A 17,045-nucleotide genomic window follows, 5' to 3' on the forward strand; every position below is an offset into this window, starting at 1 on the left:
TAGATCAAATTAACTTTCAAGGGTAGAAGAATTATTCATGTGCTAACAGCGCCGGTGTGTCACACAAATATACAGTGTCTTGCAAAAGTATTCATCCCCCTTGGTGTTTGTCCTGTTTTGCCGCATTACAAGCTGGAATTAAAATGGATTTTTGGAGCGTTTGCACCATTTGATTTACACAACATGCCGACCACTTTAAAGGTGCACATTGTTGTTTTATTGTGACACAAACAATAATTAAGATGAAAAAATAGAAATCTGGAGTGTGCATAGGTATTCACCCCCTTTCGTATGAAACCCCTAAATAAGAGCTGGTCCAACCAATTCACTTCATAAGTCACATAATTAGTTGATTAAGATCCACCTGTGTGCAATCAAAGTGTCACATGATCTGTCACATGATGTCTATATACAGTAAATCAACCTGTTCTGGAAGGATCCTGACTCTGCAACACTACTAAGCAAGCAACATGAAAACCAAGGAGCCTCCAAACAGGTCAGAGTCAAAGTTGTGGAGAAGTATAGATCAGGGTTGGGTTATAAAAAATATCCCAGGGAGCACCATTAAATCCATTATAGCAAAATGGAAAGAATATGGCACCACTACAAACCTGACAAGAGAAGGCCCCGCCCACCAAAACTCACAGACCGGGCAAGGAGGGCATTAATCAGAGATGCAACAAAGACACCAAAGATAACACTGAAGGAGCTGCAAAGATCCACAGCGGAGATGGGAGTATCTGTCCATAGGAACATTTTAAGCTGTACACGCCACAGAGTGGGGCTTTATGGAAGAGTGGCCAGAAAAAAAATCATTGCTTAAAGAAAACACATTTAGAATTTGCTCAACAGCATGTGGCAGACTCCCCAAACACATGGAAGAAGATTCTCTGATCAAATGAGACTAAAATTGATCTTTTAGGCCATCATGGGAAATGCCATGTGTGGCGCAAACCCAACACCCTGAGAACACCATCCCTACAGTGAAGCATGGTGGTGGCAGCATCATGCTGTGGGGATATTTTTCATCTGCAGTTACAGGAAAGCTGGTCAGGACTGAAGGAAAGATGGATGGCACTAAATACAGGGCAATTCTGGAGGAAAACCTGTTTGAATCAGCCATATGTTTGAGACTGGGACGAAGGTTCACGTTCCAGCAGGACAATGACCCTAAACATGCTGCTAAAGCTACACTGGAGTGGTTTAAAGGGAAACATTTAAATGTATTGGAATGGCCTAATCAAAGCCCAGACCTCAATCCAATTGAGAATCTGTGGCATAACTTGAAGATTGCTGTACACCAACGCAACCCATCTAACTTGAAGGAGTTGGAGCAGTTTTGCCCTGAGGAATGGGCCAAAATCCCAGTGGCTAGATGTGCTAAGCTAAGAGTGACATACCCCAAGAGACTTGCAGCTGGAATTGCAGCAAAAGGTGGCTCTATAAAGTATTGACTTTGGGGGGTGAATACTTATGCACATTCCAGATTTCTGTTTTTTCATCTTAATTATTGTGTCACAATAAAACAACAATGTGCACCTTTAAAACTGTAGGCGTGTTGTGTAAATCAAATGGTCCTAACCCTCCAAAAATCCATTTTAATTCCAGCTTGTAATGTGACAAAACAGGACAAACACCAAGGGGGATGAATACTTTTGCAAGACACTGTAGTTCAAAGATCGTAAAATATTTTGTCAATTTGTATCAGCAGGTGTAATGGGAGTAAAGCGCTCGTTGAATGACTCATTTATCTCCTTGATCAGATATGATATGAGAGATTTTCTTCTTTGTTTGGTATCTTTAAATATTTTGGTTTTAATATTGGTCATGTTTCAGAATTTTGTCATCATATTTAGAGATTTTAGTGGGGTTTTTTATTTCAGGCGATCCAAGTGAAAGTTTTCCAGCTGATGAGTGAGGTGCAAAATTCAAATGCAATATAAATCCATCCAGATCTTTACAATTTGAAATCATTGCAACAAACCTGATTTATCCTCAATTTAATTCTTTGGATCGATTTAAAACAAATTCAATGCAATGATTTACTCTGATATGACGTCATATTGGGGACATTGTTGGTAAAAATTTAAAAAAAATTTAATTACAGAGCTGAGCAAGGTGGGTAACATTCCAAGGAAAAAAAATCTGAATTTCTGTGATTAAAGTTGTAAATTTACGAGAAGAAACTCAGATTTTCTCAAAGCAGTACATTTTTTGAGAAAAAAGCCACAAAGTTATGAGAAAAATGTCATTAATTTCTGAAAAAAGGAACAAATTTGTGAGAAAATAAGTCACAAATTTGAAAACAAAAGTCAAAAATTGGATGTGAAAAAGTCAGACATTTAACGAAAAAAGTTAGAAATTTTACAAGAAAAAAGTCAGAAATTTTATGAGAAAAAAAGGCAGAAATTTTATGAGAGAAAGTCAGAAATTTTACGAGAAAAAATTCAGAAATTTTACGAGAAAAAAATTCAGAAATTTTACGAGAAAAAAGTCAGAAATTTTACGAGAAAAAAAGTCAAAATGTATAAGAAAAAAGTCAGAAATTTATAAGAAAAAAGTCAGAAATTTTATGAGAAAAAAAGTCAGCAATTTTACGAGAAAAAAAGTCTTAAATTTTACGAGAAAAAAGTCATACATTTTACAAGAAAAAAGTCAGAAATTTTACAAGAAAAAAAGTCAGAAATTTTACAAGAAAAAAGTCAGAAATTTTATGAGAAAAAAGTCAGAAATTTTACGAGAAAAAAGTGAGAAATTTTACAGAAAAAAGGCAGAAATTTTACAGAAAAAAGTTAGAAATTTTATGTGAAAAAAATCAGAATTTTATGAGAAAAAAGTCAGAAATTTACGAGAAAAAAATCACTAACGAATGAAAAAAAGTCAGAAAAATTTACAAGAAAAAAGTCAAATTTTACAAGAAAAAAATCACACATTTACGAGAAAAAAGTCAGAAATTTATGAGAAAAACGTCACAAATTTATGAGAAAAAAGTTAGAAATTTTACTCGAAAAGGTCAAAAATTTACAAGAGAAACGTCACAAATTTTATGAGAAAAAAAAGTCACAAAGTTACAGGAAATAAAATTCAGAAAAATAGTGTTGTTTTTTTCCAAGGAACCAAATTGACTACATTGACTGAATCTCCTATAACTGTCGGTTCAGCTGTTTCAGGGTGACAGAGATTTGTGCAAATGAGATGAATCCACACACTGAGAGGAACGTCAAACTGCTCTTACACAATAATTACACATTTATTAACAGATAAGACACGAAAAGGGACAGGAATAAACAAAGCTGTACGGTTTATGCACTATACACTCATCTCCTGTTGCATTCAGGACGTGCAACAATCACATGCTTCCTGGCTGCAGTGCATTCTGGGAAATGATGTTGAAAATCTCTTCGTGCTTTATTCTTCTATATCGTGTGATCGAGGAGGAAAGTCTGCGTTTCCTAAAACTCTCGGCTCAGCCGTGGCGTCTGTGATGTGATGATGTCGATCCAATCTCACAAAGTGAACTGATGTGGTTCTTTAAACAACAACAAATCCCAGGAGTTTTGTTTCTCGTAAAATTTATGACTTTAATCTTGGAGTTTTTTTCTCAGTATATTCTCTTATCCCCCAACTCAGTAACCGCCATCCTCCTCATAGACCACTGTAGATTTTATTTATGTTTTACTTTATTTCTATTAATTTTTTGTTTTAGATTCTAATCAGGATGTGGCACAAAGCGTGCTATATACAGTTAGGTCCATACATATTTGGACACTGACACAAAGTTTGTTTTTTTACCTGTTTACTGAAACATATTCAAATTGTAGTTATATAATGGACATGGACATAAAGTCCAGACTTTCAGCTTTCATTTGAGGGTATCCACATTAAAACTGGATGAAGGGTTTAGGAGTTTCAGCTCCTTAACATGTGCCACCCTGTTTTTAAAGGGACCAAAAGTAATTGGACAATTGACTCAAAGGCTATTTCATGGGCAGGTGTGAGCAATTCCTTCGTTATGTCATTCTCAATTAAGCAGATAAAAGGCCTGGAGTTGATTTGAGGTGTGGTGCTTGCATTTGGAAGATTTTGCTGTGAAGAAAGCATGCGGTCAAAGGAGCTCTCCATGCAGGTGAAACAAGCCATCCTTAAGCTGCGAAAACAGAAAAAACCCATCCGAGAAATTGCTACAATATTAGGAGTGACAAAATCTACAGTTTGGTACATCCTGAGAAAGAAAGAAAGCACTGGTGAACTCATCAATGCAAAAAGACCTGGACGCCCACAGAAGACACCAGTGGTGGATGATCGCAGAATAATTTCCATGGTGAAGAGAAACCCCTTCACAACAGCCAACCAAGTGAACAACACTCTCCAGGAGGTAGGCGTATCAATATCCAAATCTACCATAAAGAGAAGACTGCATGAAAGTAAATACAGAGGGTTCACTGCACGGTGCAAGACACTCATAAGCCTCAAGAATAAAAAGGCTAGATTGGACTTTGCTAAAAAACATCTAAAAAAGCCAGCACAGTTCTGGAAGAACATTCTTTGGACAGATGAAACCAAGATCAACCTCTACCAGAATGATGGAAAGAAAAAAGTATGGTGAAGGCGTGGTACAGCTCATGATCCAAAGCATACCACATCATCTGTAAAACACGGCGGAGGCAGTGTGATGGCTTGGGCATGCATGGCTGCCAGTGGCACTGGGTCACTAGTGTTTATTGATGATGTGACACAGGACAGAAGCAGCCGGATGAATTCTGAGGTATTCAGAGACATACTGTGTGCTCAAATCCAGCCAAACTGATTGGTCGGCGTTTCATAATACAGATGGACAATGACCCAAAACATAAAGCCAAAGCAACCCAGGAGTTTATTAAAGCAAAGAAGTGGAATATTCTTGAATGGCCAAGTCAGTCACCTGATCTCAACCCAATTGAGCATGCATTTCACTTGTTAAAGACTAAACTTCAGACAGAAAGGCCCACAAACAAACAGCAACTGAAAACCGCTGCAGTAAAGGCCTGGCAGAGCATTAAAAAGGAGGAAACACAGCGTCTGGTGATGTCCATGAGTTCAAGACTTCAGGCAGTCATTGCCAACAAAGGGTTTTCAACCAAGTATTAGAAATGAACATTTTATTTACAATTATTTAATTTGTCCAATTACTTTTGAGCCCCTGAAATGAAGGGATTGTGTTTAAAAAATGCTTTAGTTCCTCACATTTGTATGCAATCATTTTGTTCAACCCACTGAATTAAAGCTGAAAGTCTGAACTTCAACTGCATCTTAATTGTTTTGTTCAAAATTCATTGTGGTAATGTACAGAACCAAAATTAGAAAAATGTTGCCTCTGTCCAAATATTTATGAACCTAACTGTATTTATAAGAAAAAAATCAATGACGATCGTACCAGAAAAAAAGGTTCTAGCAAGTGAAAATATATTAAAATATGCAAATTTATGTCATAATTCTCCTTTTGAGATTATTATAAATCAAAATTGATCTCTTTCAGCCTGTTTATATATTTTTACTCATTTCAAGCTTCTTTTGAGAAATAAATTCTTAAAATGTGTCGTGGAACAAGATCATTCAAAGCTTGAAATTAGTAAAAAAAAATCTTATTTTTGGTTTATTGCAGTATAATACGACAGGAAGTGTGAGAGATGTTTGACTATACAGTGGTGCTTGAAAGTTTGTGAACCCTTTATAATTTTCTATATTTCTCCATAAATATGACCTAAAACATCATCAGATTTTCACACAAGTCCTAAAAGTAGATAAAGAGAACCCAGTTAAACAAATGAGACAAAAATATTATACTTGGTCATTTATTTATTGAGGAAAATGATCCAATATTACATATCTGTGAGTGGCAAAAGTATGTGAACCTCTAGGATCAGCAGTTAATTTGAAGGTGAAATTAGAGTCTGGTGTTTTCAATCAATGGGATGACAATCAGGTGTGAGTGGGCACCCTGTTTTATTTAAAGAACAGGGATCTATCAAAGTCTGAGTTTCACAACACATGTTTGTGGAAGTGTATCATGGCACGAAAAAAGGAGATTTCTGAGGACCTCAGAAAAAGCGTTGTTGATGCTCATCAGGCTGGAAAAGGTTACAAAACCATCTCTAAAGAGTTTGGACTCCACCAATCCACAGTCAGACAGATTGTGTACAAATGGAGGAAATTCAAGACCATTGTTACCCTCCCCAGGAGTGGTCGACCAACAAAGATCACTCCAAGAGCAAGGCGTGTAATAGTTGGCGAGGTCACAAAGGACCCCAGGGTAACTTCTAAGCAACTGAAGGCCTCTCTCACATTGGCTAATGTTAATGTTCATGAGTCCACCATCAGGAGAACACTGAACAACAATGGTGTGCATGGCAGGGTTGCAAGGAGAAAGCCACTGCTCTCCAAAAAGAACATTGCTGCTCGTCTGCAGTTTGCTAAAGATCATGTGGACAAGCCAGAAGGCTATGGAGCACTTGCATGTGATGTCACATCCGATCCAGATTGTAAACAGATGCCACCTTGTTGGTCAAACGCCATATTTCCGCCTTCTACTTCTACTTCTGCTTCTACCTTTTCTTCTGGAAAACCCTACTATATACAATTCTACTACAACGTCAACTCCACTGAAAATCAATAAAACATAAGACGAGTGGAATCCTGTGTCCGAGTCCTTCCCTTTCAAGTGTGGGAAACCCATGATGCTCACATACACTTGACAGTCGGCTGCCACGGGACCCTGACAGGCGTGCAAAATGGATTGCTGTTATCAGGTATACCATATATACAGTAATAGTGATAGACTACTGATACTTGATCTAACTGATAATATAAAATATTCAACCGTAATAGTGGATATGGTGGCGCATGATGGGGATGCTGCGACTACAAGCTCTCCCTACCTGTGCACATTTATGTTTTTTGTGTGTACTTTTGCGTGTTGTTCGTCTGTACCGGACTTCAATATCCACTACAACCGTATGGACTTACTGGACATTGGTTTCCAGCAGAAAATGACAGTTTGTAGCGATTTCCATCGCATGCACAACATTCCGGACGAGATCGCGAGACCAGCGGGGTCTCAATACTTAAGTGACTTACCCGTCCAATGAGGATTGTTATTTTCTTGTTTACAAGATGCCACATCTGAGTTGCTGACAAATCCTGAATTTCTGTAAAGAAAACTGTCCAGAGATTTATAAGCACGCAGTGCTTCACCACTGAACAGCGAGGGAAAGTTAATGAGGTAATTATACACGTCTGGGTATTCTGCTGGCAGTTCAATATCCACTGACACGGTCATGAAAACTACGTCCGGTAAGCGATAAGGGTCACTAATCTGTAGGTCGTTTATTTTGGACATATATCTAGTTATCTATTCATTAGAAAAATGAGCCGTGTAGTCCGTCGGTTGAAATTGATCCATTTTGTACACAAGTGCAGCAGTATTCAGCGGTGTTTTTTACCGACAAGATGGCGGCTGTTTACATTCCGGTCACGTGACTGCAAGAGGTCTATTGGAAAAATGTTTTGTGGATGGATGAGACCAAAATAGAACTTTTTGGTTTAAATGAGAAGCGTTATGTTTGGAGAAAGGAAAACACTGCATTCCAGCATAAGAACCTTATCCCATCTGTGAAACATGGTGGTGGTAGTATCATGGTTTTGGCCTGTTTTGCTGCATCTGGGCCAGGACGGCTTGCCATCATTGACGGAACAATGAATTCTGAATTATACCAGCGAATTCTAAAGGAAAATGTCAGGACATCTGTCCATGAACTGAATCTCAAGAGAAGGTGGGTCATGCAGCAAGACGACGACCCTAAGCACACAAGTCGTTCTACCAAAGAATGATTAAAGAAGAATAAAGTGAATGTTTTGGAATGGCCAAGTCAAAGTCCTGACCTTAATCCAATGGAAATGTTGTGGAAGGACCTGAAGTGAGCAGTTCATGTGAGGAAACCCACCAACATCCCAGAGTTGAAGCTGTTCTGTACGGAGGAACGGGCTAAAATTCCTCCAAGCCGGTGTGCAGGACTGATCAACAGTTACCGCAAACGTTTAGTTGCAGTTATCGCTGCACAAGGGGGTCACACCAGATACTGAAAGCAAAGGTTCACATACTTTTGCCACTCACAGATCTGTAATATTGGATCATTTTCCTCAATAAATAAATGACCAAGTATAATATTTTTGTCTCATTTGTTTAACTGGGTTCTCTTTATCTACTTTTAGGACTTGTGTGAAAATCCGACGATGTTTTAGGTCATATTTATACAGAAATATAGAAAATTCTAAAGGGGTCAGAAACTTTCAAGCACCACTGTGTGTGGAGAGGATGTGCTTTTCTGCAGCTCTCTTGAGGGAGTTTATAAGAGTGTGTGTGTGTGTGTGATGCTTCTTTAAATTTGTCCAGCTCTAATTATGCCTTTTAAATGGGACAGAGTTTATCTCGAGGCACAACCAGTCCCCTTACACACACACACACACACACACACACACACGTTTTTGTACCACTTGTCTGTCCAGAATGAGCAGTGTTGTCCTCTATAGCGTGTCCGTTGTCCTTCAGACGTTTCGCCCCTCGAGTCTCCGGTCTGTTCGTCTGTTCTGATTTCTTTGGACGATTGTCTGCTTGTCCATCTCACACGTCACTGTAACGGTAAACTGAGGGATATTTTTCTTTTCGATGAACAAACAGCATCCCCTCAAAGGTATAGAAACGATCCTTGAGGTCCAATTAGACATGAAGTGAGTGTTTACACCTTTAACTGGTACCTAATGACACAGATAATGAGTTTCGTGCCCTGTTTTTTCTTTTGTCTGAGAGGAACAGATGCAGTATGAGATTAATCTGTGACTGAATCACCTCTGAGATTAAATAAACACCATGAACACCAGGGTCATCTCTCTCTCTCTCTCTCTCTCTCTCTCTCTCTGCTCTCTCTCTGCTCTCTCTCTACTCTATCTCTCTCTCTGCTCTCTCTCTGCTCTCTCTCTCTCTCTCTGCTCTTTCTCTGCTCTATCTCTCTCTCTCTCTCTGCTCTCTCTCTCTCTCTGCTCTCTCTCTGCTCTATCTCTCTCTCTGCTCTCTCTGCTCTCTCTGCTCTTTCTCTGCTCTATCTCTCTCTCTGCTCTCTCTCTCTGCTCTCTCTCTGCTCTATCTCTCTCTCTGCTCTCTCTCTGCTCTCTCTCTCTCTCTCTCTGCTCTTTCTCTGCTCTATCTCTCTCTCTCTCTCTCTGCTCTCTCTCTCTCTGCTCTCTCTCTGCTCTATCTCTCTCTCTGCTCTCTCTCTCTCTCTGCTCTTTCTCTGCTCTATCTCTCTCTCTGCTCTCTCTCTGCTCTCTCTCTGCTCTATCTCTCTCTCTGCTCTCTCTCTGCTCTATCTCTCTCTCTGCTCTCTCTCTCTCTCTGCTCTCTCTCTCTCTGCTCTCTCTCTCTGCTCTCTCTCTGCTCTATCTCTCTCTCTCTGCTCTCTCTCTCTGCTCTCTCTCTACTCTCTCTCTGCTCTCTCTGCTCTCTCTCTCTCTCTGCTCTTTCTCTGCTCTATCTCTCTCTCTGCTCTCTCTCTCTCTCTGCTCTCTCTCTGCTCTATCTCTCTCTCTGCTCTCTCTCTCTGCTCTCTCTCTACTCTATCTCTCTCTCTGCTCTCTCTCTCTCTCTCTCTCTCTGCTCTTTCTCTGCTCTATCTCTCTCTCTGCTCTCTCTCTCTGCTCTCTCTCTCTCTGCTCTCTCTCTGCTCTATCTCTCTCTCTGCTCTCTCTGCTCTATCTCTCTCTCTGCTCTCTCTCTCTGCTCTCTCTCTCTCTCTGCTCTTTCTCTGCTCTCTCTGCTCTCTCTCTCTCTGTCTCTTTCTGTCTCTCTCTCTCTCTCTCAGTCTCTCTCTTCTCTCTCTCTCTCTCTCTCTCTCTCTCTCTCACACTCTGTCTCTCTCTCTGTCTCTCTCTCTCTGCTCTCTCTCTCACACCCTGTGTCTCTCTCTCACACACACTGTCTCTCTCTCTCTCTCACATACCCTCTCTCAGTTTCTCTCTCTCTGCTCTCTCTCTCAGTCTCTCTCTTTCTCACACTCAGTCCCTCTCTCACACTCTGTCTCTCTCTCTCTGTCTCTCTCTCACACTCTCTCTCTCTCTCTCTCTCTCTCTCTCTCGCTCTCTCTCTCTCTCACACACACACACACACACACTCTCTCTGTCTCTCTCTCACACACAGTCTCTGTCTCTCTCTCTCTCTCTCACACTCTGTCTCTCTCACACTCTGTCTCTCTCTCTCTCAGTCTCTCTCTCAGACTCTCTCTCTCTCTCTCTCTCTCTCACACACACACACACACACACACACTCTCAGTCTCTCTCAAGCTCTCTCTCCCTCTCTCTCTCTCTCTCACACACACACACACACACACACACACACACACTCTCTCTCTCTGTCTCTGTCTCTCTCTCTCACACACACTCAGTCTGTCTCTCTGCTCTCTCTCTTTCTCACACACCCTCTGTGTCTCTGTCTCACACACTCTCTGACTGTCTCACACACCCTCTCTCAGTCTCTCTCTCTCTCTCTCTCTCTCTCTCTCACACACACACACACACACACACACACACTCTCTCTCTCTCTCTCACACACACACACTCTCGATCTTGCTCTCAGTTTCTCTCTCTCTTACGCTCACTCTTTCATTTTCTCTCTCTAACTCTCACTCCCTCTCTCTCTCTCACACTCTCTACTCTCTGTCTCTGTCTCACTCTTTCATTTTCTTTCTCTCCCTCTCTCATGTCTTTCACCCTAAGTGACTAGAAGTTCATCTTAACCCTCAGTTAGGAACCTTCCAGAATCTCCTGTAAGACAGATACGTCGTCCGTCCCAGCCAGGTGCCAATAATATCGTCTCATAACACTCTAATTTGTCTCATTGTAGTTTATTTGAACAGAGATCTGGAGGTGCTATAACTGTAGCAAGCACCATGTCCTCAAATTCAACTGAGAACGCGATTCAGTCGTCAGTAGGAACTGATTAACTCGGCCGATTGATTGATTTAATTAAGACGCCAGACATTAGCATAGTTTATATATGTGTATAATTTAATGCTACCGTTGTACATTATAATTCTACAGAAAGCAGTAATTCTATAGGCACCAGTGTGTGGACGTAACCATAGCAGCAGTGGGATAAGGAGCGCGAGCAGGAGCAGGACTGTAAAGTGTAAGTGAATAAATATGCACTAAAGTGTCGTGGAACCCTGGCAGGCGTGCTTCACACCTGTCTTGTGGGTTAGTTTTAGCTTCAGGATGTTATGATGTTATCTCTGATTTAAATAACTGATTGTGGGCGTGGTCCAGGTGAGACAGTGTTTGAGATGGAAAGGGTTTCGTGACAACAGACGCCTCTGTTTGAGAGTCCGAGATCGAGCATGCGAACTGGAGGAAGGGGAGCAGAACAGGTGGGAGAGAGACTGAGGGAAGAAACCGGAGAGGACAGGAGACGGAGGAGAGCTGAGACGTGTAACGTCCTGGCTTAGAGCCTGATCACATCTGGCAGGACTTAGACTGTCACATAGAACAGGAGCGTGTGTGTGTGTGTCATAAGTTATGATTCCACAAGTGCTTGTCTACATGCTGTGGAAAATTAATGAATCAAAGTAAACACTGGAGTGCAATAAAGAGCAGAGCACACACACACACACACACACGCACTAAATACACATAAATAAATACAGACTGTCACAAATGTAAATACAGATTGGCACGCAACCATAGTACTACACTCTCACTGTCACTTACACACACACACTTGTACTTCTTCCTTGCTCGTCTCTCCAGTCTGATTGGCTGGCTTTCCTTCCACAGTGGTACCCAATTATTTTGCTCATCTATTTCATTTTATAGAATCTAATAATCTACTGTAAAGTGTATTAATGGGATGCGGCATCACTCCCTGTTACAGATGGGAGCCCAGGAATTAAAGGAACAGTCCACCGTACTTCCATAATGAAATATGCTCTTATCTGAATTGAGACGAGCTGCTCCGTACCTCTCCGAGCTTTGCGCGACCTCCCAGTCAGTCAGACGCAGTCAGACGCGCTGTCACTCCTGTAAGCAATGTAGCTAGGCTCAGTATGGCCAATGGTATTTTTTGGGGCTGTAGTTAGATGCGACCAAACTCTTCCACGTTTTTCCTGTTTACATAGGTTTATATGACCAGTGATATGAAACAAGTTCAGTTACACAAATCGAAACGTGGCGATTTTCTATGCTATGGAAAGTCCGCACTATAATGACAGGCGTACTAACACCTTCTGCGCGCTTCGGCAGCACATTGATACGGAGCTCAGATATCAATGCGCTGCCGAAGCGCGCAGAAGGTGTTAGTACGCCTGTCATTATAGTGCAGACTTTCCATAGCATAGAAAATCACCACGTTTCGATTTGTGTAACTGAACTTGTTTCATATCACTGGTCATATAAACCTATGTAAACAGGAAAAACGTGGAAGAGTTTGGTCGCATCTAACTACAGCCCCAAAAAAATACCATTGGCCATGCTGAGCCTAGCTACATTGCTAACAGGAGTGACAGCGCGTCTGACTGACTGGGAGGTCGCACAAAGCTCAGAGAGGTACGGAGCAGCTCATCTCAATTCAGATAAGAGCATATTTAATTATGGAAGTACGGTGGACTGTTCCTTTAAATAAATGCAGTAAAAACAATCTGGTTTTAATTGTCGGTATTGTATTTAAAACTGTACGGATGTGCCAGAAGCCAAAGCCATACATCTAGGGCATTCTCAGTCAAAAGGGATTAATGATCCAAAAGTGGAGTCTGGTCCATTAATACAAGAACTTATTGCCAGATTTGTGCTCAGCAAACAAGCAACCAAGAAGTGGATATAGAAACCACTCAATGGGATTACACGCTAACAAAGAAGGATTTTTCCTACAAGTTGGAAAATTATCCATCTATTGAGTTCCCCGACATCTCAAACTACCTGGTGCTGCGGACATCGTTCTACACGGACACGCAGATGAAAACCTGGAAGAGCATGGAGGAGAACAAGTTTTTCTATGTGGCTGGGTTAAAGATCTGCGGATCAGGACACTACAAGACAGACGGCGGGAGACGGATCTAAGTGCAGGAAGAGTGTTTATTAGCAGGCGTGATATTTACAAAAGCAGAAATGAGTATTTAAAGTGTTATAAACATGGCGAGAAACAAACATGACAGTGATGATGACGAAACTTCACAAAGCCTCTGTGAAAACAGCGTCCGTATCGGTGTGTGCTGATTGCACTCAAATCAGTATCAGGTGTTTCCCATAATGACTGGGTCCCAACAGCATGCAAAACGTTCCCCATGAGCGAGCACGACCGCACGAGCTGCGCCAGACTCACGCGTGCAAAGGCGTAACAGTCAAGTGTTCGCATGCTGTGCGACCACAACTTTTAGCTCATTGAGCATCACCATCAGAATGCCTCATTTTCATCGATAACCCATCGCAAAGCATCACGAGCTGTAGTGTGACCGTAGCTTAATGAGGCGGATGTGATGTCGGATGCAACCCAGCAATTGTACCCTACTACAAGTGAAAAATTAACTTCAACTTGAAAAAAAATTCGTGGCCCACTAGGTGTCACTTCACGGCCCACTGGTTGGGAAACACTGATATAGCCTCTTTTACAGTTACATAGCCACACCTCCTTCATTTAGACTGACAAAGGCCACACCTCCTTTACTTAGACTGATAGACACAAAAGCCATGCCTCCTTCATGCAGACTGACAGTCACAAAGGCCACGCCTCCTTCATTCAGACTGACAGACACAAAGGCCACGCCTCCTTCATTCAGACTGACAGACACAAAGGCCATGCCTCCTTCATTCAGACTGGCAGGCACAAAGGCCACGCCTCCTTCACTTAGACTGACAAAGGCCATGCCTCCTTCACTTAGACTGACAGACACAAAGGTCACACCTCCTTCACTTAGACTGACAGGCACAAAGGCCATGCCTCCTTCACTCAGACTTACAGCCACAAAGGCCATGCCTCCTTCATTCAGACTGGCAGCCACAAAGGCCACGCCTCCTTCACTTAGACTGACAGACACAAAGGCCACACCTCCTTCACTCAAACTGACAGACACAAAGGCTACACCTCCTTCACTCAGACTGACCTCCTTCACTCAGACTGACAGACATAAAGGCCACGCCTCCTTCATTCAGACTGACAGACACAAAGGCCACGCCTCCTTCATTCAGACTAACAAAGGCCACGCCTCCTTCATTCAGACTGACAGAGGCAAAGGCCACGCCTCCTTCACTCAAACTGACAGACACACAGGCCACGCCTCCTTCACTCAGACTGACAGAGACAAAGGCCACGCCTCCTTCATTCAGACTGACAAAGGCCACACCTCCTTCACTCAAACTGACAGACACAAAGGCCATGTCTCCTTCATTCAGACTGACAGACACAAAGGCCACGCCTCCTTCACTCAGACTGACAGACACAAAGGCCACGCCTCCTTCACTCAGACTGACAGACACAAAGGCCACGCCTCCTTCACTCAGACTGACAGACACAAAGGCCACGCCTCCTTCACTCAGACTGACAGACACAAAGGCCACGCCTCCTTCACTCAGACTGACAGACACAAAGGCTACACCTCCTTCACTCAGACTGACGACCTTCACTCAGACTGACAAAGGCCACGCCTCCTTCACTCAGACTGACAGACACAAAGGCCATGTCTCCTTCATTCAGACTGACAAAGGCCACACCTCCTTCACTCAAACTGACAGACACAAAGGCCACGCCTCCTTCACTCAGACTGACAGACACAAAGGCCACGCCTCCTTCACTCAGACTGACAGACACAAAGGCCATGTCTCCTTCATTCAGACTGACAGACACAAAGGCCACGCCTCCTTCACTCAGACTGACAGACACAAAGGCCACGCCTCCTTCACTCAGACTGACAGACACAAAGGCCACGCCTCCTTCACTTAGACTGACAGACACAAAGGCCATGCCTCCTTCATTCAGACTGACAGACACAAAGGCCACGCCTCCTTCACTCAGACTGACAGACACAAAGGCCACGCCTCCTTCACTCAGACTGACAGACACAAAGGCCACACCTCCTTCACTTAGACTGACAGACACAAAGGCCACGCCTCCTTCACTCAGACTGACAGACACAAAGGCCACGCCTCCTTCACTCAGACTGACAGACATTGATCTAATTTAGACCAGTGGCCAAATGTTGAGGGAACAGAACACAGTCTGCTTGGAGTCAGATGTAAACACAGGAGTCACACACCTGTGTGTGTGTGTGTGTGTGTGTGTGTGTGTGTGTGTGTGTGTGTGTGTGAGAATCCCATGGCCTGGTTTCGATAAAGCCTGCGATCTTGTCTTTCAGAAGCAAAAGAAAAGAGGAAGAGGGAAGACGCTCACGGCTCCAGCAGCAATGTGACGAGCAGAGTGCCACCATACTGAGGTAACATTCAGTACGGGGTGTGTGTGTGTGTGTGTGTGTGTGTGTGTGTGTGTGTGTGTGTCATATGGACATCCCATGTATAAGAAGCAGAGAAGTGGCAGTGATGCACACAGCATCGATGAGAGACTGATTAAAAATACAGGCTGTGACCTTTATACAGAGGCCAGAGAGGTCTCTCTCTCTCTCTCTCTCTCTCTCTCTCTCTCTCTCACACACACCTGACAGTGTACAGAGAACACAAAAAAGCAGGGATGACAGAAAAGGACAGATGAAAGGGGATGAGTGAAACAGAAACCAGAGATGAGAGGTTGAGAAGCTTAACACTGGCAGGGACCCCCCCCACACACACACACACACACGCACAGAGGAGTTCTTTTTGAATTCTTTTCCATTTTATTGCGAATAGATTCAGATGTAGCAATGTTATTACCTCCACACAGTAACTCCCCAAATCATCTTACTGACAATGGATTAAAAAAAAACAAACACCAAAATACATAAATTCAGAAGGGTGTGTGTGTGATGTTTTGTTCTGGTTTCCATGTGAGTACACCAGAGAGCGCTTTTTTCACTACCACAACTCCTTTATGTGAATGTCATCTTACTTTCCCAACAGTGAAACGTAAATGGATTGAATTTTCCATGTCAGCTTTAGTATGTGAAGTTGAAAAGGAAAATAGGAACAGATGCATTAACTGAATGTCAAAAGAACAAACAACTGAATAAAAAAAGAAAGGAAAAATGGAAAGGCTTTCTGTCTTTTTGAAGCAGCAGGATTCTCATTCTGTACCAGTTTTGTAATAATGGACGTTCATCTCCATCACTGAGGCTCATCCATTACACATCTGGATTCTAACAATCCCATTCATTATAGCAACTACTAATACGTTACAATACAATACGATACAATACAAAATGATACGATATGATACAATTCGATATAATACGATATGATACGATATAATACGGTATGATGCGATACAATATGATATGATACAATATGAAATGACACGATATGATACGAAATTATAGGATACGATATGATACAGTACGATACAATACAATATGATATGATACGACACAATATGATACGATATGATATATGATATGAAATGATACAATACAATATGATACAATACGATATGATATGATACGATACAGTATAATACAATATGATACAATACGGTACAGTACGATACAATACAATATGATACGATACGATATGACACGAAATGATACGATACTTTACGATATGATATGACACGGTACAATATGATATGATACAATACGATACAGTACAATATGATACAATATGATATGATACGATATGAGATGACACGAAATGATACGATACAATATGATATGATAAGACACGGTACAATATGATACAATACCATACAATATGATACGATATAATACAATACGATATGATACAATATGATACGATACAATATGATATCACACGAAATGATATGATAGAATACAGTACAGTATGATATGATGCGACATGATGCAGTATGATATGATACATGATACGATACGATA

General features: G+C 41.8%; 1 protein-coding gene across 6 annotated transcripts in view; it reads left to right on the forward strand.

Annotated features, from left to right (window-relative positions):
* lekr1 (leucine, glutamate and lysine rich 1) overlaps positions 1-17,045 on the forward strand; it is a 273,905-nt gene that overhangs the window by 194,728 nt on the left and 62,132 nt on the right. For all 6 annotated transcript variants that reach the window (XM_060924188.1, XM_060924185.1, XM_060924189.1 and 3 more), the window contains one exon: positions 15,423-15,500. In XM_060924188.1, coding sequence (XP_060780171.1) covers positions 15,423-15,500 — 78 coding nt within the window. The remainder of the gene's footprint in view (positions 1-15,422; positions 15,501-17,045) is intronic.

The sequence above is a fragment of the Neoarius graeffei genome, chromosome 6, assembly GCF_027579695.1.
Source record: "Neoarius graeffei isolate fNeoGra1 chromosome 6, fNeoGra1.pri, whole genome shotgun sequence".
In the NCBI taxonomy this organism is placed as follows: Eukaryota; Metazoa; Chordata; class Actinopteri; order Siluriformes; family Ariidae; genus Neoarius; species Neoarius graeffei.